This window comes from Larimichthys crocea, chromosome XIII (assembly GCF_000972845.2).
Source record: "Larimichthys crocea isolate SSNF chromosome XIII, L_crocea_2.0, whole genome shotgun sequence".
NCBI classification, from domain to species: domain Eukaryota; kingdom Metazoa; phylum Chordata; class Actinopteri; family Sciaenidae; genus Larimichthys; species Larimichthys crocea.
In genome coordinates this window covers 42,078,528-42,105,653 of record NC_040023.1, presented here as the reverse complement: position 1 = coordinate 42,105,653, position 27,126 = coordinate 42,078,528, and the positions used below count along the sequence as shown (strand labels likewise).

The 27,126-nt window shown below is 43.6% G+C and overlaps 2 protein-coding genes across 6 annotated transcripts; both read right to left on the bottom strand.

Annotated features, from left to right (window-relative positions):
* Positions 1–1,044: 1,044 nt before the first annotated feature.
* cgnb (cingulin b) lies at positions 1,045–20,602 on the bottom strand. Of its 4 annotated transcripts, none has more exons than XM_019264160.2 (21): positions 20,231–20,602; positions 15,121–16,276; positions 14,933–15,027; positions 14,768–14,837; positions 10,516–10,613; positions 10,115–10,247; positions 9,826–10,038; positions 8,163–8,311; positions 7,653–7,679; positions 6,998–7,118; positions 6,518–6,730; positions 6,285–6,383; positions 5,581–5,838; positions 5,318–5,488; positions 5,059–5,220; positions 4,824–4,913; positions 4,628–4,711; positions 4,408–4,526; positions 4,018–4,126; positions 2,680–2,843; positions 1,045–2,424 (listed from the first exon to the last, which is right to left on the bottom strand). In XM_019264160.2, exons 2-21 carry the CDS (start codon positions 16,246–16,248, stop codon positions 2,292–2,294), a joined length of 3,636 nt encoding a protein of 1,211 aa, XP_019119705.1. In that variant the 5' UTR covers positions 16,249–16,276; positions 20,231–20,602; the 3' UTR covers positions 1,045–2,291. The 4 variants fall into 4 exon arrangements, with proteins under 4 accessions (XP_019119705.1, XP_019119704.1, XP_019119706.1 ...); XM_019264159.2 differs by having other exon boundaries at positions 15,121–16,264; positions 20,232–20,602; XM_019264161.2 differs by having other exon boundaries at positions 9,835–10,038; positions 15,121–16,264; positions 20,232–20,602.
* A 1,143-nt stretch (positions 20,603–21,745) lies between these two features.
* pygo2 (pygopus homolog 2 (Drosophila)) lies at positions 21,746–27,041 on the bottom strand. 2 transcript variants are annotated; one of them, XM_010741644.3, is made up of 3 exons: positions 26,727–27,041; positions 25,158–25,210; positions 21,746–25,062 (listed from the first exon to the last, which is right to left on the bottom strand). In XM_010741644.3, exons 2-3 carry the CDS (start codon positions 25,200–25,202, stop codon positions 23,386–23,388), a joined length of 1,722 nt encoding a protein of 573 aa, XP_010739946.1. In that variant the 5' UTR covers positions 25,203–25,210; positions 26,727–27,041; the 3' UTR covers positions 21,746–23,385. The 2 variants fall into 2 exon arrangements, with proteins under 2 accessions (XP_010739946.1, XP_010739945.1); XM_010741643.3 differs by having other exon boundaries at positions 25,853–27,036.
* Positions 27,042–27,126: the final 85 nt, after the last annotated feature.

The following is a 27,126-nucleotide window of genomic DNA, read 5'->3' as shown; positions in this document are numbered from 1 at the left end:
GAGTTCTTGACCATCACTTTTCTAATATTGTTAAAGTGCCTCTATTATATCCTGCAGCAACCATTAGCTCCTGAAAAAAAAATAAGGGAAATGAGACAAAACCTCTTGAGCTCCATCTGCAAGATTATCTAGTTCCTCACTGATTTAGTGGACCTAAGCTACTAAATAAACTTTCTTACTGGGCAAGCATTTTTAGTCTTACATTCACAGATGGTAGATGGTCATAGGTGTCTTTTGTATTTATCTTGTTACGAGGAAAACTATGGTGGCGGGGCCATTTTAGGTATATACCTCTCTTTGATAGAACACCCGCTTTTGACACAGACTAATCCTCAGTACTACGTTCAGGCCTGCCACTATAACTAGCACACCTCCCTCAGAGACATGTACACAAGGCAGGCAGGGATGACGAAATGGCCGCACCCCTGGGATATGATGGTTTATGTGAGTACTTTAGAATTCGAAGAAGTTTCAAATGTCCAGCCTGCGTATGTGTCATCTAGGAAATCACTGAATCATGCCGACTCTTGCGCTTCTCCTTTTACAGAAGAGTAATCTTAGTTTCATGTACAGAGAAAATTGCGAAATTGGTTCACAATTTTTCAAGACTGTGTAAAACTAAAATCTTTACATATCAGATATTCAGATATTTACATAGTGAACACACACACACACACACACACGCCACGCACAAGCACCACCACACACCAAGGTAATCAAGGAGGTGTGAACACATAGTAAAGTGTTGGCTCTAAAGTAAAGTTAATACCCAAAACTTGTTTAATTTCCTTTAGAATATTATAAGATCATTGGATAAAGTAGTATGAACAAGAGGAATTATTACAGTAAAAACAAACATTTCAAATGTTCAAATAATGTTGAAAACGTTAACACATCTCTTACACTGACCATGAATTTCAATATCCCCGATTGCATATCTCTTTGACTCATTCCCTGTCATCTCTCTACTGTCTGTAAAAACGTATTAAAGTATTAAGTATTAAAAATTAAGTTATCAAAGAAGTAGGAAAACAAGGAAAAACATATAGTATATCTCTTTTTATTGTACACACAGTCCAAAATTTTACTTAAAATATCTGTCAAAAATTTGGGGACTTACAAAGCTCTGCACAGCATCTCAATAAACATAATCTATTTAACAGCATCCTTGCTTGCAATTGCCCGAATAGAACTTTTAAAAGTGACATGTTTTAAAATGTAATAACACCATCAGAATGTCATTAGGAGATCAAAATCAAACAAACATTCATGTGCAACAAAGAGAAATGGAACGCTTCCAAATGATTCTTCTTTCAGCAGGAAAACACAGAGAGGAGATGCAAGCACAGGCAAGCATATGAAATACTATTCAAATCATTAGAGCAGCAGTGTATACACAAAAGACATGCAGAGACAACGTGAAGTGAAAATAAAGACATGAAGCTAATTTTTAAGGCATTTGAGTGGAAACATGCAGACGAATCGAGCTGACTACGTATATTATATATTAATATATTAAAACCACATAAGAAATATGGTTGTTAAAGTAGAAAACTTTAGAGAGAGGGGATAAATCTCTGAGGACACACAGTGCTACTGTACGTATATATTTGATTGTCTTGAGTAACAGGAATGCACAGCTAATACAGTGTAAAAATACAGGCTCACTTTAAATGGCCCGCTATTGTCACATTCAAAAGGTAAAAAAACAAACAAATGATCACTTTCAATACACAAAGAAACACTTTGAGCTGCTATCAACACTGACAGAAGTAACTTACCATGCATAAGGAAACACAGAGAGAAGACTTGAACAATAAGAAAAACTATACAAGTTATTTTTTGGTTTAAAAAGCGTTTGAATTTTCAAGTCTACAGTATGACCTCTGATCATAAACCATGCCACAGTCATGTGCTACCACAGTAGTGTACAGTCAACACAAAGAATACACAGCAAAGAGCCTTCTAACCTTCTCGTCAACATAAATGATAAAACAGGACAGTACTGAAGCGATCATAATCACGGCTGAAGGCTCCAAAATGCAATCTAATTATCCTGACAACCTGTCTCTGCTGGACTGCCCATGCTAAAAATAAAACCCAAGAACAACTGCAAGGCATATGTGTAGTGCATGGCAACCGAGTTCTTCACACAAGCGAATCCTTGATGCCCTGAGTACCTTTCTCTGACAAAATCTTACAAGTGTTTGCACTGGAGAGGGAGAGAGAGAGAGACAGGGGGAGAGAGAAAATCTTTTTATAGCTCTCTTTATTCACGCCGCCATGTTCCTTCAGCAGTTGGTGGTCTGTAGGTGGCCCTCGTTCAGGATGGAGGACATGTTGGTGTCATAGAAACCGTCCTCATCCTCGGAGCTTAAAGTGGAGGAGCCCAGAGCTGTACGATGTGTCTGCTGCGACTTCCGCCTGAGATGAAGCAAACAGCAGAAAGTCCAAAAAACATTGACTCATCTCTTCTACTTTCAAACAATGCAGCTCAGTGAATACAGACACGTGTCCAACTAGTTATAGAGTGCCACCTAGTGTAGAGGATAGATCGTATCATCATAACATGGGTACTTGTCAGATACTGAGAGTTATGGAAGTTGTCTTGTATGTTTTAGTTTTGGTAATTGGACCTCATCTAAAAATCAACATTATATAGTTGGGACAATAACTTACTTTAGTTCAGTCTCCAGCGAGGTGACTTTGGCATGCAGTGCCTCCTGGAGCTCCTGCTGCTCCTCCAAATCTCTGAGAACCTTCCGGCGGACTCCCTCCAAGCGCTCCACCTCCCCCTCGCTCTCGTCCACCTGCCGTTTCAGGGCCTTCACGCGCAGAGACAGCTGGGGACGGAGAAAGAGAGAGGGAGAGGCACGGGGGTTAGAGGGGAACAGCGGAGGTCACAGGTGAAGACGTGGACCCGTCGGGGGGGGGGTGGAGCGGAGGGGACGAAGCAAGACAGAAAAGGGTTAAAAGCAGGGGGTCTGACACGTGTGTGGGTTTGTATGGGAGCAGCTTCGTAAAAAAAAAAAAAAAAGGGCTAAGGCAGCAGAAAGATGATAGGGAAAAGGAGGTCAGGTAGCATTCTGGTGACCGAGTGAGGTTGGGTTTAGGTCAGGAAGGAGTGCAAATGAGATTAGTCTTCTGTAAAGGAAGCAGTTACACTCTGTTTGAACTGCGTTACTGATTAAGCAGCATGTGTAGGACAAACAGTACACTGATAATTCTTACTACATAATTTAAACTGCATGGAGCCAGTAAAGTGGTGCAAACACACAGTCAGGAAACCTGAGACACATAAAAGAAAGTGTTTGACACAAGACCGGAAAAAAATTGAAATGAATAATTTGGGAAATATACTTCTTCGAATTCTTGCTGAGAGTTCGATGAGCAGATCGATGCCTCTCCTGAACATTTACGCTAAATGTGAAGCTAAAGCCAGCTGCCTGTATAGCATAAAGACTGAGAACAGAAGGAGATGAATGTCTGGTACCTCCAAAGCTCACTCGTGTAATATCTGATGTGTCTAATTTACATGAAAACTACATATATTGTGTTAAATAATGAGCTTTAAAGTGGTCAGGATTAAGTGAACCTGCTGCTTGAGGAAGTTCAAATTTTACTTTTCTGACTTAATCTCGACAACCCTTTCTTTTTTACTGATGTATCATTTCTCCCCTCTCTAGGCACATTTACTGCAGCACTGAATGTTCTTTTAGTTATTTTTTAAAAAAGGGATACACTCCCAACTTTGGTCAATATCGACTTCTTGCTGCTACATGGTTTGAATTATTATACTTATAGTCTCTTTCAACAAAAAAAACAAACGAATGTGAGTAAAATTTGAGAAACAGACTCAGTGGTGTCAATCTGTTAGTCTAACTCTCAGCAAGAAAGTGAATAAATATCAAACTATTCCTTTAATTGGTTTGATCAAGTTTGAGCATCAACATTTAGTCTACAAAAAAGAAACAAGCACTTATTATGATGATGACTTTGTCTTGTCTTAATGTTTACCTGATCCCTCTGCTCGATGTGCTGGCTTCTCTCCTGGTCTAACGTGGCGTTCAGGTCCTTCAGCTTTCTCTCCATTCGTCGCTGAGAAGCCTGGATGCTGGTCTTCTCTCTGCATGGACATGTACAAATTCAGAATTCACACACTGAATACTGCAATATAATTCCCGGTGTTTTTCTTAATGGACAGCTAAATGCTTGGCTTGTTCTTTGTGACTATGTATGGTATATATACAGTAGATGCAGGCTTGTTGTCATTTGTTATATGAAATGTCTGATGAGGGTTTCTTTACCAAAAAGCAGCATCGCAGTGAATGTAACAGTGTTGACAGTGTGTAGGAGCTGACGTTTGTTCACTCTATTTTTTTAACCATCGTGTGTGTCCAGTTGTACCTTTCTTCACTGTGTAGTCTCTCCTCCAACTCTTGAATTTTGTTTTCCAGCAGGGTTATTCCAGCTGTGGGCCGAGCCTGTCCCTCCATGTCTGCCACACGAGACTTCAGCTCCTTCATCTGGGTGGGGAGTGGGACAGTGAGGTGAATAAAGAAAAAAACCCTGTTCTAACTGTATATGTGTGAATTGTGTATGTGTATGCTGAATAAATGAACAGCACCTGTCTCTCGAGCGCGCTCTTGTCCATTTCCAGGTCATGTCTTGCCGAGCGTTCCTGCATCAGCTCTGAACGAAGCTGGTCCACCTGAGAGGAGAGAGTGAGGCGGTAGAAGAATGAACAGGCAGTGTTGGTGATCAGATTACAAGAAATGCCTCCTGCTTATTTGCATGTGTATTCAAATACTTCTATGTGGTACCTGATCTCTGCTACGTGCAATACGGTCGTTCTGAAGCTCCACGCTGCTCCTCTCCTCATCCAGTTCAATCTCTAGTGTCTTAATCTTATCCTGTGAACAAACAGATTAATAAATAAATACATACTGTAACTACATATTGTAGCTACTTGAGCTCCCTGACTCCATTTGCTGACACCATATCCCACACCTGACTTTAGTTTCCCCCATTTCATGACCTTAGACCTCAAAGATTCACCTCCAGGCCTCTGATTTCCCTGGTGCGGTCGGTGTAGGTGCTCTTCTCCGTTTCAAGTTCGCTCTCGAAGTGTTTGAGACGGTTGTTGAGGAGGTCTCTCTCCAACTGGGCGCTGTCTCTCTCTTCACTGCACACCAGCAGCTCCTTCTTCAGGCGGGAAACCTGGAAACGAGATGGAAGAGGTGAAAATGGCTTTTGTTCTAAACATGCAGCTCTTCCTTCACCCATCTTTTCTATTTTTCAGCACGTTTGTCCTCACCTCATCCTGCTGGACCTTGAGGTTGCTCTGAGCCCTCTGCAGCTCAGCCAGCCTGTCCTTGCTGTTGCGCTGCGCTTCCAGCAGATCCTTCCTCGAGCGCTCCCTGTAGTCGTCCAGCTGTGTTTGCAGGGCGGCCACCGACTGACGGGAATCTCCCATCATCACCTCCATCTGACAGAAAGAGAGAAACGGCGGTGAATGTCTGAATATCTCTACACATCAGCAAACCTAAAAAGATGTCCCTCACACACACACACACACACCTCTTTGTTAATCTTCTCCAGGGCTCGGTCCAGCAGCCTCTTCTGCTCCTCCAGGTCACTCTTGCCCCTCCTTAGTGCCTCCCTCTCCAGGTCCCTCTCTTCCAGCCGCCGGGACAGCTCGTCCCTCTCCTTGCTCAGGCGGGTGGTTCCTCTCTTGGCCTCCTCCAGCTGAGTCTTCAGGGAGCGGTTCTCATTCTCCAGAGCTTCTACTGCCTCCTCGGTGTCTGAGGTCCGAGGCATGTTGGAGTGAAGCCTCGTCTGGAGAATGAACCACACAGCAAACCCATTTGTACTTTTCCAGAATTTCATAACTTGTCTTTGGTCACTGCATACAAACTCCCATCCAAAATTTAACTCTGTATCCTCGACATACAGTATGATTATTTGCATCGCTTTGCACATATACTGGTTTCTGTGTGACTATGCTCTTGCCATGATCATTTCACACCAAAACTAACATGATTATAGCACTTAAAACAGCTGTAATATGCTGATGTTTCAATGCACATTGCGCACAATGTGCATCTTATGCAAATTCATCTCAGAGGGATTATTTTCTGAGCTTACATGTTTGACTTTTTTATTCGTATCCAATTTATTTCACATCTCTCCGTCGAGTGTGTGTGGGAAGCAGTTTGTTTTCTCCTAGATTATTGTACATGCATGTGTGTGTTCATCTGTGGGGCTTTTTTTTTGTGCAGTACCATGCGGGACAGTCTCTCTCTGAGCCGAGTGTTCGCTTCCTGGAGCTCCATGCTGGTGCTGTGGTCCACCACAGTCTTTCCTATAGACCCAACTGGTGACTGTAAAGAGGAGTGGAGGCATGCAGGATTTACTCACTGTGCACACAATATTATAACCACTGATCTATATGAAAGCTATAATCCCCTGCTTGTTTTCTACATTGCATACAATCCCTTCTCTCGTATAAATTCACCTCCTTCGCTTTCTCCAGCTCCCTTTCCAGCTCGGCCTTGTCTTTCTGCGACTGCTCCTTCAACCTGCTGATCTCAGACAGTAGCTCGGCCTCTTTCTCCTCGTTCGCTTTCTTCAGGGCCTGAAGTGCCTCCCTCTTCTCGTCTAACTCGGCCTTTTGTTTGTTCAGATCTGCGCGTGCCCGCTTGAGATCATCATGGCAACGCTGGAGCTCCTTGGGATAAGCAAATCAGAGACGAATAACGTGTGTTAGGGAGAGGAATGTGCCAGGGCGCATGACAATGTTTTAACATGGGCATGAGGCATGCAGGTGTGCATTTGTCTGTGTGTGTAGAGGGAAAAATGAATAAAATTATGGAAGCTTCAGCCACAAGAAAACCCAACTGCTCTGACAGATTAAAACAGAAGTGATGAGCTCCTGCTTTTCACCCACACAGCGAGCATAATCTATGTTCTGCCTCATGGCTGACACATGAATTACCTCTGCTGTGGAGCGGTTATCGTTAAGCGCAGGCATTTGTTTCTTCATGGCGAGCAGCGAATCCTGAAGATCCTTCAGCTCGCCTTCGAATTCCTCCTTCTCCAAACGGGATTTCAGCAACCTTAGCAGGGAAAGGAGATGTTAAAGGAAACACGGCGGTAACAGAGGCTCCATAAACTAAACACGCACACACACAAACACACTGCAATGCCAAAAGCACACCTGTGTTCACACCAAAGAGAGCGCTGACAATGACAAAGAAAGCACAAGGTAGGAAGACTACTGCACTAAATGAAGCATCACTTACTTATTCAGTCAAAATCAATTTGGTTAAATCAGAAAATGTGTAGTTTTGATTGGATTATAGAAAAAGAATCAATAAAACAATTATTGATCAATGTAACAAGATCAATAGAGTCAATTTCTAAATGTTGATTGGGTTGCAGGATTGACATGATTGGATTATTATCAGTAGTGGTGAGGGGTTCATTGATCTGATGATCCAAACAGATGTCATCAGACACAAAATCCACTCTGAGCTTTTCAAGTGAATTTCCAGGGATTAGCAGTTATCTCGTGTTTCAGATTTGCTGATTTAAAACTAGACTAAACCTACTCAAACCAAAAACACGGTGAGATAGATTTTCTCTCTCACATTCGACTGCTGACGTGCTCCCTGCTCCTGCCAAGTGAAAAGTCAAGTGAAAGAGTGCATGCATTAAAAATAGCTCAAGAGCAATGTGATATTGAACCAAAAACAGCATCTTCAGTGTGTCCGCGTTGTTTTTAGAGAGCTCTTTGAACAAATTCTTCTAACCGCTGGTTCAAAACAATAAAAGAAATGTTCCCGGCGATGCTGCTGACGTGTTTGTTTGTCTTTTTATGGCTCCATAATCAGTTTAGTTCCGCATGAGAGCTCAGAAACATCAGAAACATGAGCTTCCATCTGAGATCTTTAAAAAGAGCAATGATTTATCCACATATTCATGGTTTTTGAGTGTTACTTCATGCTTTTTAATCCTTTGAAGTTAGATACTGAAAAAAGATAGTGTGTGTTCTGATGAGAGTCCATGTCATGAACAGGGTCGTAAATGTGGTCGTTCTTCTGTCATCAGTTCATATGTGGTGACATAAAGAACATAACATATGACCTGTAGACACTCACTCCTCCGTGGTGCTGTGCAGCTCCTGCGTGGTGGCTTCCAGCTGCATCTTCCACTGCTCCCCTTGATCCCTGGAGCTCTCCAGCTCATCCTCCAGGCTCTGTATGGAGAGGTTCACCCTCTGCCTCTCCTCTTCTATCTGGTCCTGGGACTGAAAAGTGACCACACACAAACGCATAAAGATTACATAGTGTTGTGGGAGTCTTAACACCACATTCTCATACCCAAATCTTTCACGATTCTGTTAGCTCCGTCTTCTTTCTTTTAGTTAGTAAACAGACATCTTGCATCAGCGTGGCAACAACCTCTAACAGATATGTCTACGTAAGGAATAACAGCAGAAAATTTTAGACAAGACAGAGCACCGATCCGACTACTTTAATCCTCCTCTCACCAAATAAATCACCACATCAAAAACAGCTGCCAACCTGTCTGCTTATTTCCGGCTCCCAGGCTGCCTGACGCTGCTGTTGCCGTTTCCAAAATTCTAAATGAATAATGATCTATTCCTGTATGTAGCTATATGCTTCCTATTTCCTCTACACCACATCCTACAGTGCAGCGCCACAAAAATAGTCCGCAGAAACTCTGCAACAGAAATTCAACTGGAAAAGTTTGACACCGCGATCACATGAAGGAGAATTCTCTTTTCTAACTCTGTGCACTGGATTTAGTCTGACCTGAAGATACCCTGACAGTGTTTGAACACTGACTGCATGAATCAGAGTGACAACACAAAGCCTGGATGGATGACTGGGGTGGATCATCATCATCAAAGCATTTAATATCTTCCTAATAATTATTAATATAATAATGCACAGACTGCTCTCACATTACACCAATACACCAAAACATGTTCTGAATGTTTCTGTGTCAAGAATTTATTATAAAACTACAAAAATGACGTAAAATTACAAGGAGGTTTTAAATCCTTCCTTGAATCCTTCCTGAAATCTGCAGGCTCTTAATTTGACAATGAAATAATATCATAATCACATCAGGATAATCACATGAAAAGAACATGAAAATGTTTACGTTAAATTGTAACACAAATATCAAAAGTTCCAGTTAAAAAGCAGATCACCTCCTATTATAGCCAAAATTATTAAGAAATAAATGCTGCAGAGATTTTTTTTGTTCAGTTGTCTGTAAGACTTTCTGCAGTGCAATAACTTTGTAGTAAAGACAGAAAACGTAAAAACACATAAAACTGAGCTGCAGCTTCTTTTAGAGTGATATTTATTAGTATCTCCTTTGTTCTTTGTTCAGTTTATCACGTCAGTCATGTTGGTTTTTACTAAACAAACATACTTGAAATTTATTGGATGGGCCAGTTACTCCCACTGAAACTAGGATCTATTTTCTGTGGCTCATCTGGTTGAAAACATCCTGTATTAAAATAACAGCATTACTGAGGCAGCTGATGATAACCCAGAGATCCATTAACTTTGTCTTTAGTGTTTATTATTAATTTTTGCGAATGAGTTAAGCCTGATCTCTCAAATGATGACAACTACAGATGAATCCATTTTAAACATCCTGTTTTTGCTGCGCTACAGTTCAAAACCTACAAGATCTGTTCAGAAGAATCAAAAATTCTAACTGGGGCTGCAAGTTTTTATGGATCGACTCGCTGCACACAATGCAAAAGATAGTGCCCTCCACCTCTGTGACCTGCTCCAGGGTCCTTCTCAGGCTCTCCATGTCCTGGCCATACTGCTCCCTCAGGGCCTCCATCTCTCTGTCATGGCACTCCACTTCTTCTTTCAGTGCCCCCTTCAGAGCCGTCAGCTCCCGTTCCCGCATGTGTAGGGTATCCTCCTGGCGCTGACGTAGCATGGTGGCCTCGGCCAGATCAGCCTGCAGGTTCACCACATCCTGTGGAAAGAGATATTCAGATGAACAGATGAGAAAAGGCGCAGTAATGTTTGATTCTGTGTGTGTGAATGCATACCATCTGCAGTGACTCAGAGCCAGGTGAGTTTTCTGAAACCCTCCTCAGCTCCTCCTGAAGCTCAGCCAGCTGATCCTCCTGTAGGCGCAGACGGCACTCCGCCATCTCTCTGGACATACGCTCCTCAGCAAGTCTGCACACACACACACACACACACACACACACACACACACACACACACACACACACACACACACACACACGGGCATACACATTATTAATATTGCAAAGCCGAACTCATTAACAAGCCCATCAGTCAGGCAATGGTGAAATGATCCTTTGATGAAAAAGCCACAGGAGCAATAATTGTTGCCTGTTAAGTGCACACACTGTGCATGCAAAACCACACACACACACACACACACACACACACACACACACACACACACACACGCTCTTACTCATCATGGGCATTCTGCAGGTCTTTCTTGCAGCGACTGAGTTGCTCCTGAAGCTCCTCGAGGTTCCCCTTTTTAAAGCTCCCAACAGATCCTCCAGTCTGTACAAAAACACAAATCACACACAGACACACACACACACAAACAGAAAGTGTGTGAGGGTGAGACGGAAAAAAAAGGGGGACAAAGAAAGAGCACATGGAGAGAAGGACTGGAAACTTTGCAACACCGTGTCACTGTCGACCAAATAACTATCATTGGAAACTTAACTAAAAAAAAATGCCTTGGATTCTTTGCCCTAGTTTCTGACAGTCAAAAGATCTTTAGCAGAACAGGCCCTGCCAGTGCACTTAGACATCGTCAAATAAGACAGCCGAATTAACAACTCTTTCTGACAGGCTGCAGGGGAGCAGAGCCGGAGCGGTGTGGGCGACGCTGCTCCGGCTCTTCGTCAAGGCTCCCTGTTGCTGAACAGGAGATATAAGCGCAGCCTCTGCCCATGAAACCTCTCTTATCCTCCTACACACTCATTATAGGGATGCACGCTCAGAAACAGAAGCGAGAGCGAGACAAAGCGGTAATCATGGACAATTGTGATCCTCGCGTTGCTGTTACTTATCAGTGATGGATTATGAAGACGTGCTCTGTTCAGATTTGTTTCATTTTCCTCTCGTTCCCTGCAGGACAGTTTGCAGATAATCCACTTCTGGGACATTTCAGCTTGTCGCTGCCCTCACAAAGAAATAATTAACAGAAGATAATATAACTGAGAATTTGTCTAACCACTTTGTGTGAATTGCTTCAGCTGTACCCAGCTGTGTGTATTAATCCTCCACAATAAAAGACTCCCCTGCTCTGCTGAATGCATTAGTAGTCTTAGCATAAATACTAGAGGATGGTGTAATTATATAATGCAAAGAAGATTCAATTAAAGCCTAAAATAATGATCTAAAATAAAAGCTGACTTGTTCATGATAGTCTCTAGTCCAGTGGTTCAACACATAGGGGTCAGGACCCACCCAAGGGGTCGGTAGATAAATCTGAGGGGCCATGAGATGTTTAAAGCAACTTTTCTACCATGAAATAACAAATTTATGCTACACTGATGTATTATCGGGTGTAATCTGTACCCTGCATGTCACACACCACCAACTATTTCACTGATTTTGACTGAGCTGGGCTTCTCGCTGTTGGTGTTTGGTTGTGGTTACATGTGTACAACAGTGGTATTACAGTCTGAAAATAAAATAACTAAACTAAAATACAGATTTCTCTGCAAAGTTTCTTTAAAAACAGTGAAGCAGATTTTATTAAACAAAATTTTGTCTATGTTTTTAGACTTTCTTTGTACTTTTTTCATAAATTACTGAATCATTTCATGACTTCGGGCCACTAAAAAGTAGAGACTTGCAAAGTGAGAGGAGAAGCTGGTTTCTCAAAAGTGTTTTCACTTTTTGTTAATCCTATTTAAAAATGTTCTATAAAAAAATAACATAACATAGAAACACAGGACTCTCCCAGCTGATATAGTAGCCAGACTGGACTATGTTTGGCAATAACTTTGAATGATCTCAACTTTAATTCTGAGAAATGATGTTTTGTCTGTCAGCTTTGCTCTGGCTGATGGGTTTAAATACTAAAATACCAACAAGCTTACCCTGCTATGGAGAAGAAACCAGTCAAAGACATGAATCACAAGTTTGTAAAATCAGTTTTCTCATAATCATTAAGTTTATGTTCAGCAGTGATTGGATATTTCTTGCACAAATGCCCTGTGGGAGTAGTAGTTAACTTTTCCTCTCAAGTCTTCATGTACTTTCAACCTATTTATCAAAGAACCAGATATTCTCGACAAGATAACTGTTGAACTTTTGTACCGATAATTCAACTGGGAGACTTTCATGCTAATCCCAGCTGCTTCAGGCTTGCTCTTTGTCTTTGGGAAAAGAAATGTGATTTTTATTAGCTTTAATAGGTCCTAATAGTCGCTCACTGGTAACCATCTGTAAACAAGTGCAATCTGAAGAGAGGTCGCAAGAAGACATGGCTTCGTTTTTCAGGTTGTGAAGCAGTCCTCTGTCATTTTGAACAAACAACAGTGATCGGTGTTCACTCATGACACAAACACATATACACATTGATATGTTGCACTGAGGTAACCCGACACACCAGCATCTGATCCTCAATTAACCAGGGGGACAAACAGGGTGTCAGCGCATTAACTCCATCACTCTCCCACTGACACACATTAACTGGTAACACTGCATTAAACCAGTCAACACACACCGCGAGCACTTAGAGAGAGCCTCAGACATTAGCGGTACAGAGGAATTGTGAGGCCAGCTTTACATTACACTTGTGAGTCAATACGTGCCAAAATGCAGACAAAAGACTAAGAATGTGTCAGCAGATTCATCCGGACATTTGTCCTATCACAAAAGCTGCTTGAGTCCCTTTATAACACACACTCATCTCATCCTGCTCTGATCTTGTGTTTTGGCTTCAGTAAAATGTTTAGAGGCAGAGCTGAAGAATAAAAGCCTCAGGCAAAATAAGAAAATCCTTCAAACCCTTCACCCTGCAGTTTGATACTGGTCACAGTAGCAGTTATCGCTTCTGAAGAGCCTGAGATGACTGCTGGAGAAGAAATCAACCGCCTAATCGACCAGAGTTGACAGCATGGCCACCGCCATGAAAAACACAGCATTTTTTTTGGTGTTTTTGCACAACAAAACCTCTCCGAGAAGGATCTGTCCCATCCAGCAAGCCAACCCCCAGCTGGTGCAGGGTTCCAGTCCAACTCAATTATTGATGCCTCTCAATGACTGCGTCTCCAACACACACTGAGCCCTCAACAGCTTTCCTCTGCAGGTGCATCGTTGCCAAGAGACAAGACGGGCAAATGATTCACAGGCAGCCATGGTCACAAGTACATAACAAGGGATCATACATAAATGAAGTGCATATAATATAAGAAGGCGAGGACACAAAGGAATAACTTCTGCATGTAGATTTATGCAAAAGGATGCAAATTTAAAGGAAGTAGTGTGCTCGTGCTCATAAAAAAACACGGCAATCTATTTTAATAAGGTGTCACAGGAGCACAAAGGAGCAAAGATGGCACCGAAATTGACAGAGGAATACTCAGCATGCTGCTTAAATTTCGCATTTTTTGGCCTGCCAAAACAGGATCCTTGGAGACAAAGTGAATGAAATAGAAAACTTCATATCCTCAGAAAAGAGGACATGCCGCCAACCATCTGTTAGCTCCATTACAAGAACTGCTCTCTTGAGAAGAAGACGCTCTACCAGACGACGCTGCTTTCCAACCATTTGTTTGACCAACATGCTGACAAGACAGACCACATAAACTAATTGGATTACGTGTTATAATAAATTTGTGCAACGTCTTCGTTTTCTATATATATAATAGAGATATATATATATATATTATATATATATATATAATACATACATTTTGCCTTTAACTGAAGCAGGGGGGGGGGGGGGGTTTAAAAGGGCCCAAAAAAAAAAAAAAAAAAAAAAAAATTATTAGCACTCAGGTCCAGCTTATTGATGATATGATGAGAGAAAATCAATGCTACCATCATGTCTCTATAGCACATTATGTAACTACAATTCAATAGCAGTTAGCTTAGCTTAGCACAAAGACTGTTAAGAGGCTGTGGAAGGAGGCAGAATTTGCTACATTATAGCAGAGTCAGGCAACCTCCATGGCTGTGAAGTGAGGGTCAAAAACTATAATTCTCAAACCACAGTGGCTACAGAATGAGTCATTCTCCATAAGCGTCTATGTTAAAATGTCCTTTACAGCAGAAATAAACATGTTTACAGCCTGGTACAAGAACAGTTTTGGTCTCTATAGCTAATTTTCCTGTTCATGACAACTGTACTGAGGGTGATTGTTTTTTAACTCACCCATTCAAATGATATTAAGGATTAAAGTTAAGCAAAATGAACAGTGTGGCCGCTTTGACTGACAGGTAGGTGCTGTTACAGATGGCTTGTTTGTGCAACTGAGTGTCATATCAGGTAGATATGCCGGGAAGCAGAAGAGGCAGCACAGCTGAGATGGCGTTAAGCAAAGCTAAGCTGTCATCAGGCTCTATCATGTCATCACTGCTAGTTCTGTTTGTTGACGAAGTTGGTTGAAATGGTTAATAAATGGACCGTTGGTTAATAAATGGACCGTAGAGTTGACTGTGGTCAAACAAACTTCAATGTTTTGTCGTACCTTAAATCTGCCGGTTGTCTCATAGACGAGGTTGACCTTTCTTTTGAGGGATCCTTCACTCTCACTGGTGCTGATCAGGAAACAGTGGACAGAGGATTAGATTAGAAAAACACATGTGTACACATACAGTAACAATGGCTTTTGCCATGCTCGTAGTTTATTTACCCTTCTTTAAGGATGTTGAAAATAGCTTGCTTAACTTGAGCTTCCTCCCCATTGATGACCTCTTTGCTTTGATTCAGAGTCCTTGGAGGTATCTCCTTAAAATAGAGAGTAAACAAAGTCAGACACAAAACACAGAGACAAATTAATACCTCCAAATAACTCCTAACCTCCCAAACGCTGCTACTTACAGGCTTCTTTGCCACAGCTGGAGTGGTGTCCTTGGCAACAAACGTCCGTGGTGACTTAAAGCTCGGCTTGGGCGCCTCGAGTGTTGTCACCTTGGCAACTGATGCAGGACTTCTTCCCAGGCTGCCGCTCGCTGGGGCAGATGACGTCAACAAATTGGAGGAGGTAGACAGAGGAACGGCGTAGGGATTCAATGTCGGGGAAGGGGGAGAGGGAAGGGAGACCTCGGGCTGAACATCTTTTCTCGCATCAAGACTTCTGGATCTCCTGCGCTCGTCGAACCTGAGCCGCTGCCTTGCTCCGGAGCGGCCTCTTGCCTGTGGGGCACTGCCTGGCGTCGCGCTGTTGAACTTACTGATGAGCTTGTTGATGGGAGCCAGGGAGTTGGTGTCGATTTCTGGGACGGGGACATCATTAGTTGATGCTGGTGGTTCTGACTGAGTAGGGGTATCTTTCCTCAGGTTTTTCCCACTGTATCGCCCCAAAGAAGCAGTGAAACCAGAGCCAGTTTGCTTGGCCCCTTTGGGTCCCACACCATTTAATTTTACAGGTTTCAGTCCTGCTTCGTTATACTTTTCCTCAGTAGTCCAATCTGAGTTTTTCTCTGCTTCGCTGGCTGTTGCTTTGAGTTGGGGTTCGGCTTTCTGCCTCTCTGCCTGTCTTTCTCGTCCAGCACCACCCTCCTCCTCCACTTGTGTTCCTGCTTGACCGTCCCCTGGGGGTCTTTTTAGAGGGCTCCCAAAAATCTCCCCATCCTCATCTTCTCCTGCAGAAACAGGGGAGCGAGCTGAGTTTTTAGCAGAGCTGTAGGGGTTTGTGATTTCTGTTGGTTCTTTATTTATTCTTGGGAGGCTGTTGGAAGGTGAAGGTTGCCCTGAGCTGGGGGTGGGACTGTTTAGCTGAACTCCATAAGAGTCACCTTTCTCGCCATCTTTCAGGACCACGTAAGGATGCCCAGAGATTCCCTGAACCCGCACAGCCACCCCATACTTATTGGTAGGAGGTGTCAAGGTGTTGTTTACTTTGGATTTATCAGGATAACCTCCACCTGTGTCATGCAGATCTTTGATGAAGCGGATCTGAACGCCATAATCCACAAGAGGCTTCCTGTCAGTGGAGAGAGTGCTCATGTTGACTTCCTGGTTTCTGTGCAAACAGAGGGGGGACGGCAGAAATGTAAATCAGTGGAGTAAATTTGGAAAGTAAAGAGAACACTGAACAGGAAACTGCAGGTGCTGCCCTTATTTTTTTATCCGTTCCACAATAGAGACCCACAGAGGATTACATTCACAGACCCTTTGTTTAAGATGTTTAAGAAGCTCTTTTAGCTTTTGTCTGTTTCATGCTTAACAACATCGAATTAGTCACTCCTTAACACAGCTTTCTTTGCTTTTGTCTAAATTTCCTACTTCTTCTTCCCAGGCGGAGTTACCCTGGCTCGACTAATGTATCACATTACTAGTATATCTTGATAAAGGAGACATTTTCTCCGGCTGCTCTACAGGTCTCATTTCTTCTCAACGAGAATGAACTGTTTTCATGCCATGTCAAATATGCCACCGGGGCACTGAGAACCTCTTTGTACAGGCTTTTTTTTCCCAGAGGGTGTGTTCGGAAGATAGGGAAAGCAGAGAGTAGGAGGGCAAGTGGGTGTGCATGAGACATACAAACACACAAAATAATCAATACGTTGCCTCTAATTTACATAGGCAGGCTGGTGTGTTGATGTTTCCATCCAATCTTTCTTAAAAAGAGTTTTTGATATGTTTTATGTATTCAAATATCTGATATATTTACACTACCCCACTAGGCCCCAGTAGATACTGACAGTTTCTGTTTTAATGGCAAACACAAAAACAACGTTTCATATTGTGTTAAAGGGGAATTCCACTGATTTGACAAATGTAGGTCATGTTCATGAGGAACACGACTCGGTCTGTGTCTTCGTGGCTCTGTGGGAATGTATAGAAGAAAGTCTGCATTACAAACTGGAGACATGGAATCTGAAAGATGTTGAGCGATTACTAGGCAAGGAGGCCACAAACTAAATGATATTCACTGCGTGATGCGAAATATTGGATCCTGAATTTTTGGAACTTGATGCATCATTAAACTTGAATATAGCTGGAGACAGTTTGTGACTGAAAGCATCAATCTATTATTAAATATTTGCAGATTCATTTGCGGTTTAAAGACTAAATGTAACCAACTCAGTCAGCGGCAGTGTTAGCAGTATAACCTTAGCATGTGCACCTCATATGCTCTGAAAATGAGCTTGGTGATGAACACTATGAGAAGGTGGATACTCGTCTTATTGTCCAGGCTCTGTGGAGCATTAAACACTGGGGACTATGTCAGGAATGGGCCTCCCCTTTCTCCCTCTCTCTCTGTCTCTGCCTTTGCCAGAGTCTCTCCAGTCACCAGACTTCAGAGTAGAATCACTCAGGCGTAGACTGTTTACTTTGAGCTGTGCAGTCACACACACTCGCAGCAGCTCAAGCGTATGCACATACACAAACATATGCAAGGCGTGTGCACAGACATATGTGGAAACCTGCTGTGCATTCCCCGTCTGGTAGCATGTAGTGGATTGTATAAACAGCGCTCCTTTATAGGTGGCAAAAAAGAGTTAAGTAATGTGGACAACACTGCTGTCACATTATCACATGAAAGCATTATTTATGTGTTTAAGTGAGGCTGTTTTTTGCTTTACAGAGCTCACCATCATTCTTCAAACCAAGCCTGTCCTCGTTGTCCACACCTACAGGCCTCACAGATGTGACTCTCACAGGAATTAAAATGTAACCGACTCTAACCGGCTCCTGGTTATAGTGTAACACAAAGCACCTTGCCTGTCAATGAGGCTAGATTGGTGAATCAAAGTCGGCCTTTGTCTTTCCTAAAAAACATTCTTAGGATTCCAGACGTTCCCTTTACTCTCAGCATTGCGCGTGGTTTGCATTTGTATTATTAAGGACAGATTAAGAGGAAACTGAGAACTAGGGCAGCGGTAACTGTAAAGCCTTCATATGCAGAAAACAGTCCACACAGGCGGTAAATAAAAAGAGCAGAGACTAATTAAAAGGAGACAAACTGGAGACTAAAAATACAAAACCAAATGAATTCCCCTCTCCTAACATATCAACAAGCAGCCAGGGCAGCAGACCATGCTACACACTGGACATCAAAAGCAGGATCTGAAGGTTAAGACATGGCCTTCTCCTGGAAAAACCCTTTTCTTAAAAAAAAAAAAGGATGACACGATCGCCTGTTCTACTTCTTTTCAAGGTGCTCGGATCTCAAGCAGCTGATCACTGGTCACACAGAAAGCTCCCAGGTGTAAACATGTCCCTCGGGTCAGTTTCAACAAAGGCTCAGTTGTTGTACACGTTCAGCAACCAGTAGCCGAGTACTGCTCAGTGACAACTGGTTCACCTTCTCTCTCTCTGTCTTGTCACAAGGAATGGCTGTGTCAACACAGACTGGAATGTCACCAAACGGGCCGATCTGCCATCATTCTTCTTTTTTCCCCTCTCCCAGCAGGCAACACATGTGATCTTTACCTTTCCCAGTTTCTGTTGCCTTTAGGTATCTGATGATACTTTGATACAGGCTATGATACAATGACTGCTGGGAGTTTTTGTAGAAATTAATGCCACCTGAAACTCCTAGTTGTTAAATATAGTTAATCCATAAACAAGTAATTGGAAACAGTTTTTTCTTTTACTGGTTCCAGCCTGTAAAATGATGATTTCATGCTTTTTTCCTGTTTTATATGCACATAAACTGAATATCTTTGAGATTTTGGACAGTTGCTTGACAAAACAAACGCCAACTTAAGCTCTGGGGAACTCTGTTAAATGTTTTCTGACATAAATTGTTAATGAAAATAATCATTAGTTGTCACCTTGATGAATATGTTCCTGAAACAATTCACAAATCATAAAATGTCAATACACAAGGCATGTGGCACAATCAAATTGATCTAATGCAATGAACTGTGTTTGACTATTATGCATTACACATGTGCAAAAGAATCCTTAAGGAACTAACTGTGTTTTTAATTAATGTTAATTTGCTTGGAATAAATAATTCAAATTTAAAAAATGATGTCAAATGATCACATTAAAGTGAGTTCATTATAATATTTGACACCAAAAACAGGTCATCTTAATACCTATTGTCAGTTTTTGGGTGTGTACAGTACATTTCTACAACACACTGTATAAACTGTCGCTATCACACTGTGGCTTGTGTTGTCTCTTGTGTAAAATAACAACAACAGGGTAACACGAACCCTCATTAAAAAGGTACATGTTTACCCAAACATCTCAGAGTGAACTTAAAGTGTGGCCCAGAGCAAGATGAGGGACAGCAAACACCTCTCAACAGCTAGTGACTTACATCCAGACACGCACGTCCAACCCAAAACAAAGCCTACATTGTGTTTTATTGGCAGGTGTAAGGTTATTTACACAGCCTTGTTGATAAAGTTAATAATATTCCTTTCATATTCATATCAATGTCAAATAAAGATAAAGCTCCACACCATCAGAGCCCCCCTGAGCACCTGTCTGCTCCTGGATTTATTGCGTCACACCCACCTCTCCGCTGCGCTCAGTATCGGTGCGTGCGCGTCGAAACCACCGGGTTGTTTACTCGGATGCCAAGCGGGACCACGAGGACAGCAACAAGGTAAACAACCGTCCTAACGACGCATCCTATTTGAAGCCCTCACCTGCTATAATAACCTCTCATATCCTCTTTACGCAGCGCGGCCAGATCCAATTATAAGACGTCGGCGAGAGAGACAGAGCTACAACCAAACCTTTGAAAACATGTAAGCGGACTACAAAAGCGTTTTCCCACCTCCACCTGCTCCAGATGAGGATTGTTACCGGTTGTTATGATGAGCAGGAAAAAGTGAGCATGAGAGGAGCTCTGCCAGATCCAGCCTGAGCGCCACAGGTGTCCATCCCTGCTTATCCAAATATTATTAACGCCCGCTCAGCAAAACGAGGCTTACACTGTTACTGCTCAGCACTTTCCCCACTAAAGAAGGTGTACAGTAAATAAACAGCAGCTGTGTAAATAGTCACACACGGATACTCACTCTGCTACACCTGTAAAAGATGATCCGGATCCAGAACGGTTCCTCCCTCCTGTGTCAGTCCTCACGGCAGCTCCGTACTGTCTGTGGGATGAGGAAGATGTTACTCAATGAAGTGAGGAGGACATCGGGAAATTTCCCTCCTCCTCTTCCTCCCCTCCCTCTTCCCCGCCACCCCGGTACCAGTGCAACCTGTTGCCGACACGTCGTCCCGCCTCAAGAGCGACTCCATTGGTGGGAGGTTTCCCCGAGAGGCGGCGCCTGCTGCCGGCTCAGTTTCATCTCTGTCCGTACACACGCGTTAATGCACAGTGTGTGATGAGAGATCATTAATCAATTCAGTTGAACATGTTTGCATTAAAGTATTGTTCTATAACAACCAATAAGAACGCACTTTTTTTTTAACTTTGTACAGTGACACTGTAGCTTATATATCCACTAAATTAAATATACAACTATAAATATGATATAATGAACTAACCTGGCTTTAAAAGGTGAGTGTAGAATCATGTTATTCATTGTCAAAATGATTTGAACTTACTCAGCTTTCAAGATTTCTTTGCTCTTTTCGTCACAGAAACCATCTAAACTCACCTCTATACATTAAAAGGATAATCACAGTGTAGAATATCACCATTAAGATGGTTTTATCTGTAATATGTTTATATGAAAACCCTCACGCAACCATTTTAAAGCCCAAAAGGTGTCTGGAAAAAACTAATTTGGTATTAATTATACAGGGGTCGTGTTGAGTTTAAAAGCAGTTTTTGATTTCCTTGAAATGTCGGCCTGTTTTAATTCAAAGTAAATGATTATTCATCATTATTTATGGCTGGAAATGTTACTTTTTTGGGGGTTGAATTGCTCTTTCTTGTGCTATCTTGGCATTTCATTGGATGAATATGAAGCCTTTTTCACAGCGGCCATCTAGACATGTAAAAGTAGGTAAACACAGGTGCTACCAATGACACTAATTAAGGTTCAGTTCTATTCAGGTCAAACAGAGTCAGGGTGCTGCTGTGGTGCATGTTGGCTCACTGGAAAGTCTCTGCTGCACTAAAAGGAACAGAACCTGAATTAGTATCATTGGAAACACCTGTGTTTATGTCAAGATGGCTGTTGTGAAAGGTCGACTATTTTAATGACGTTGTGCTAAATTACATACATATAAAAAATGATGTATTTCTATCCATAAAACAAAGCTTGACTTTTTTCGTTATAAGTTAATAGTATTATGAATCACCATATTACCAAATATTGTCCACTAATAAAGCCATCACAAAATAATTGTCATTTCACAATAAGCCAAGAAAAAAATCTTCTGATGGTGATTTAACACATTAACCTAAGAAAAATCAACTGTAAATAGTTAATAAAAAGGTGAAGTAACTAACTGAGCATTATGACAAAGAACATTACATTATGGTTATCTGTTTCATTGGGTTTTCCAACCCTCATTTTAATACAACAATTAGCAAACAAATTAAAAAATGTGAATAAAAACAGACATGGACAAGTACAAAAAAAATCTGTCTTTACTTCAGAGTTCAGTACCTTTCCCTTCCCCACCTGGTGTGGGACTCACTGGTTCCTCCGGGTTCCACCAGGAGGCGCCAGAGCAAAGCAAAAGAGCACAGCACAAATAACCAGTACAAAAAATCAAAAAGGAACAGCTGAGAGAGCAAGAACAGAAAGGCAACTTGGACATTGAGTAAAGAAAACGAAGGAAAGAGAGAAGGAAGAATAGTTATAAACACCTTATACCGTGACAGAAATGTGAAAAATGGGTATTTTTCGCTCTTTAAGTTATTTGGTCTACTTCAAGGCCTCTTTCAAGGCAGAGGCCAGAATATAAACATAAACAGATCAGACAGTTACTGCATTGGTTCACATGCACCCCCCTCCCTTGGTTTTTTTCTCTTCTTTTTTTCTTGGAAAAAAAAAAATGGACTATGCACATCTGATATGACATGATGTCACTACTTGCTATGCCAACACCATCCAAAAAGCACTGATTTCACAATTCATGTGTACTGCAGAGAGAGAGAGAGAGAGAAAGAAAATGATCGACTTAAATGTACGGTATAAAAACCCAAAACGTCATACTGTATACAACCAAGACACACGAGTCCAACTTATTATTTTGTTCATTGGTCAACTCTCTGGCGTGTTCACACAACTGATGGGAGTTCCAGACAAATGTTATGTCCTCATCATATTTACAAATATTTTGGTGGTAGAATCCTCTCTGCGAGGAGGTACGGATGAAATCTCAGCCCGGCTCTCTCCCTTTGGATTAATCAGCACTGGGTACAAAATGACAGACAGAAGTAGTACGGGGTCAATGTGTGTGTAAGTGTGTGTAAGTGTGTGTGCAGGTGTACGTCTTGACGAAAGAATAGAATTTGATTTCTTTCCCCGCTGATCTGTGTTTTACGACATACTGATGTGTTTTTCCATTTTCTTTTCGCTTGCGTTGCAGTAAAAAAAAAGGCTAAAAATGTGGCAGGGTAGTGCTAGAATGGAGCGTTTCGATGGCAAATAAAGCTGTGAATCGAACGATGAAACCCTTTTTTTTTTTTTGATTTTCAGGCACTCTTCCAATTATTTTTTCACATCTTAAGATCTGATGCATCATTTCTGTTTCAGTTCAAGCCGTGACAAAAATCCTTTGAGCCAATCTGTCGATACACAATGGGGCTTAACGTGGCTTTGTGTATGTGTGTGTGTTTAAAATATCATCCCACTCGTGTGGGGCGTGAGCGTGGTCAGTCAATCACAGTCAGTCAGTGCGGGAGCCTCCGTGCCAGTCAGTCACAAAGTGTGTGAGGTAGTGTGTTGGTGTCAGTGCTTTGCTGGTTGGCAGGCTAGATGTCTGAAGGACTGTGTAGTTTAACATTCATCATGAGTTTCTCCTTTAGGGGGGAGGGAGGGAGGAAAAAGCATTTGTCTAGAGTCACTCAAAGTGCTATATATAAGCATGAATGTCAATGAGTGTGTTTCTCTGTGTAGTGAACAAGTAAAGGGCTAGTCAAGAGAAAGTTGGGCAAGTAGCTGGCATGACACACACAGGTCATTCAATTAGACCAGAGCAAAGAATGTCTCTATTTGTCCTCATGCGTAGCATTCTCCACGCTGCTCCTCTGTCATCCACTCCTCAACTCTCATTAGCTGCCACCAGCTGGCCTAATCCCTGGCGCACAAACACCGCCTGGATGTCCTTGGTCTTGATGCAGAAGTCACAGGCCCAAACAGCAGCGCTCTCTCGAGTCAGCAGCCCGTACGCTGGCTCTGTCAGGCCCGTGCAGTCGCGGTGGAACCAGCGTTGGCACGATGCCTCGCACAGGATGGCATCTTGATCGTCGTGCACCTCCGCCAAACAGAGCCCACAAGGGAACACCATCCCGGGGCCACCAAGTTTTCCAGGGCCAGAACCGGGCCCAGTCGAGGGGGCAGCGGGGCCAGGGGGCAGTGGAGACTGGGTGTTCGGGGTGGAGGTGGAGTTAGAGGGGGGATTTGGGTTGCTGCCAGGAGTGTTGCCTCCATTGTTGTTGGTCATGTTGTTCTGACCTGAATTGGAGGCTGCATTTGGCATGGGACCACCAGCACCAGGAGTGTTGTTCTGCTGGTTGTAAGGGGTGGAGCCAGGGGCAGAGTTAGGTGGAGTGGATTGTTGCTGCTGCTGCTGCTGGGTAGAGTTGTTTGAGTTGGGGGTGTTTGTATTGTTGGGCGGTTGTAGCTGACTAGGTGGTGGATGCTGGGGCTGGCCTGATCCATTCAGGGGACCAGTAGGAGAAGAGTTGGGGTTAGGCTGGGGTGGTGCCGAGGGAGGCTGACCAGGTGTGTTGGCGTTGGGCTGCTGGATGTCAGGGTGGCCAGGAAAGCCTCCACCGGGCTGTGGGGGGCCAGAGTTGGGAGGAGGGCCAGGAGTGGCATTATTAGGAGGGGGGCCGTTGGGATTAAGGTTAAGCTGCTGTTGCTGCTGTTGCTGTTGCTGCTGAGGGCCGGGCGGTGGCCCTCCACCACCAAAGTTCTTTCCATCCTCGTTGCCCGGTCCTGGTGGACTGGGGCCAGGGTAGGGGCCATCCTGTGAGGGAGGGAACTGTCCTTGAGGGGGCATACCTGGCAAGCCTCCCACCATGTTGCCTCCGGGACCACCACCCATTCCACCCATCATGTTCATCCCAGGACCCATGCCTCCTCCCATGGGAGGCAGTGGGCCATGTGGGGGCCCCCTAGGGCCTCCGCCACCAGGCAAGGGTGGGCTGTTGAACGGGTGTCCACCCTGTCCGTGCTGCTGCTGCGGAGGCATGCCGAACCGAGGGTGGGGTGGCCCCCCTCCTCCGGGACCTCCCATACCCCCTGGAGACAACATGGGATTGAAACCTGGCCCCGGGTGCATGGGGGGGCTGAAGTTTGGTGGCATATTGAACTGAGCAGGGCCACCAGGGGGGAATCCGCCGCCTCCGCCTCCTCCCCCGCTGCCTCCCCCGCCACCACCTCCGAAGCCAGGCATCCCTCCAAAGCCAAGCTGGTGGTGAGGTCCAGCGTTGGCTGGAGGGCCGAATGGTGGCCTCCGCCCGGGCTGGCCGCCGCCTGGTCCTCCGGGGCCTCCCATGAAGCCCATGCCTCCGGCAATTCTGCCGCCGCCGCCTCCATACCCACCTCCTCCGCCTGCGCCTGGGCTGGGAAGAAACGGAGCGCTGGCTGGTCCACCTGCCCCGCTAGGTCGGGATGATGAGTAGTCATCGTCAAAGGGGTTGGAGGCGACTAGGTGGTCCACCATGGGGGTGGGAGGGGGTGCAAACTCAGTGAGGTGGGAGAACCCCGCCGCCTAGAACAAAAAGGAGGAGAAAACACAGGTTCTATGACAAACTCTCTTTAGCAGCCTTCAGGATCCACAGGTCACACACCAAAAACACTTGTTACCTGAGTGGTGGATTTCCTCGCCTTCTTCTTCTCCGGGCTCTTCATCTGTGAAGCTGAAATAGCAAAATATGGAGGGAAGGGGCGAAAAGGGGGGGAAACATAATATTAGCGATAATAAAAATAGGCCTGCACGTCTCATGCTATTGGTCCACCACCAATCAAGTGCAGCATCACATTTGGATTGGCCAATACCCCTTAGTGACAGAGTGGAGCAGCTTTAGACCTAGGGCCTGTTTGTTTTCAAGTCCAACAAGTTGGGATGGATTCAATGATGGGACATAGACTGGCATGAGGACAAGATGCTGAACATCCAGGCGTTATCATCATCACCAAGGTTATGAAGCCTTGAATCGCAAATGACCAAAGGCAAGACCAAAAAAAATGACCCAGGCGAGGAGGGAGAGAGGCCGCAAACAGAGGCAGAAGAGGTAAGGTCAATGAGGGAAGACAGGAAAAAGACGAAGACATGAGAACGAGGAAAACGGGAGTTGAAGGTACATTGATAGCAAGATAGACATGAGCCCCCGTTCACAGATCCACTCTGTGAGGAAACAGCCACCACCGGAGACAGTCGTGAAGTTTACACATGGGGGAGGCGAGAAGGGGATTTGCTAACAGCACCAGCAGCCCATTTGCAGCGCAGTAATGGATGATTCCGATCTGATTGGGGGGAGATGGGTGAAATTAATTCCTACCTTTGCTTCGTTTTCCTTGTCCCGCCAGTAGTCTCCCCGATTCGGCAGCCATTAGCTAATATGACTGTCGGTGAAGTGGCATATCACCGTTCATATGCAAGAAAAAAAAAGTTTAAAAAAAATGACGACGTCTTGAAGGCTATGAGCCTATGAGTAGGTGGAATCTGCCTTCAGGTCATGTCAATAAAACGCTTTTCATCACAGCAATGACTAGAACACGTATTATTTAACTAGATCGGCCCAGGTCTGCAAACTCCTTTTTTTTTCCAGCTGCAAATCTTTCGGTGGTCTGTCACGCCGGGATTTGGTCACCAAATAAGCGTCAGGTTTATAAAAAAAAGAAAAAGAAACGGAGCTGCTTCACGTTATTTAGAAGTTCGCCTCCGTTTACGAGCCAGTTTCTACTACGAGCTGGGATGAAACTGATCGCTCGCTACCTGGCTTTGACTGCCAAAGTACGAACAAGTTACAGAGCACCCCACCTCCCTCTGCCTCTCTCTCTAAAAAAAATGATCACTTACAGATGTGTGGAGAGGAGAAGTCGACCAGCTAGCTAACGCGAGCTAGTAACTACCGTGGCTAACCAGCTAGCCACGTTACTCAATGTGGCTCGCTAGCAGCGCTCAGAGACTTCACCCGGAACATTTAACCCGCACTGTGACGCACCTCGCTACGTTCATGTGTGAAAACGTGCACTCGATTTTTCACTTATCACAGCATTTTTATGAGGCAAAGCAGTCGACCATGTGTTTTTTTTTTTCTTGGGGAAAAAAAACCTGTTGTTTACTATGCTAACATTAGCTTGCTAGCTAACGTTAGCATGCCACTGAAGATAGCTAGCCATCTTGCAGACTGTCTTGGAAGCAAACTGTACCCTTTCTTTTCTCCGTTGCTCGCTCTGCTGTCCTTTTAAATTGAAACTCTCATTGGTGTGTCATTGCCAGCAAACCAGTCCTCACTCGGTGTATGCTTGTTGATCCACCATTCAACTATAATTCATTCAAAAACGCAAATTTTTTTGCCATAATTATCATGGCCTTCTGTCGCTAACCGGACAAAGAGGGACAAGCGAGAGTATCGCGCACCGCGGAATGTTACAACTCGTCCGGCAAAATGGGGGAGTCGCGGAGTACACTTTATGCAAACAAGGCGCGTTTTTAAAAACAACGTTTGAGAAACGGCTTGTGTTTTAGAAAATATAAAACTATAATATTACACTTTGACAAACTAACCACATTCCCGTCGTCCACAGCGTTTTGTTTAATTCGTATAAT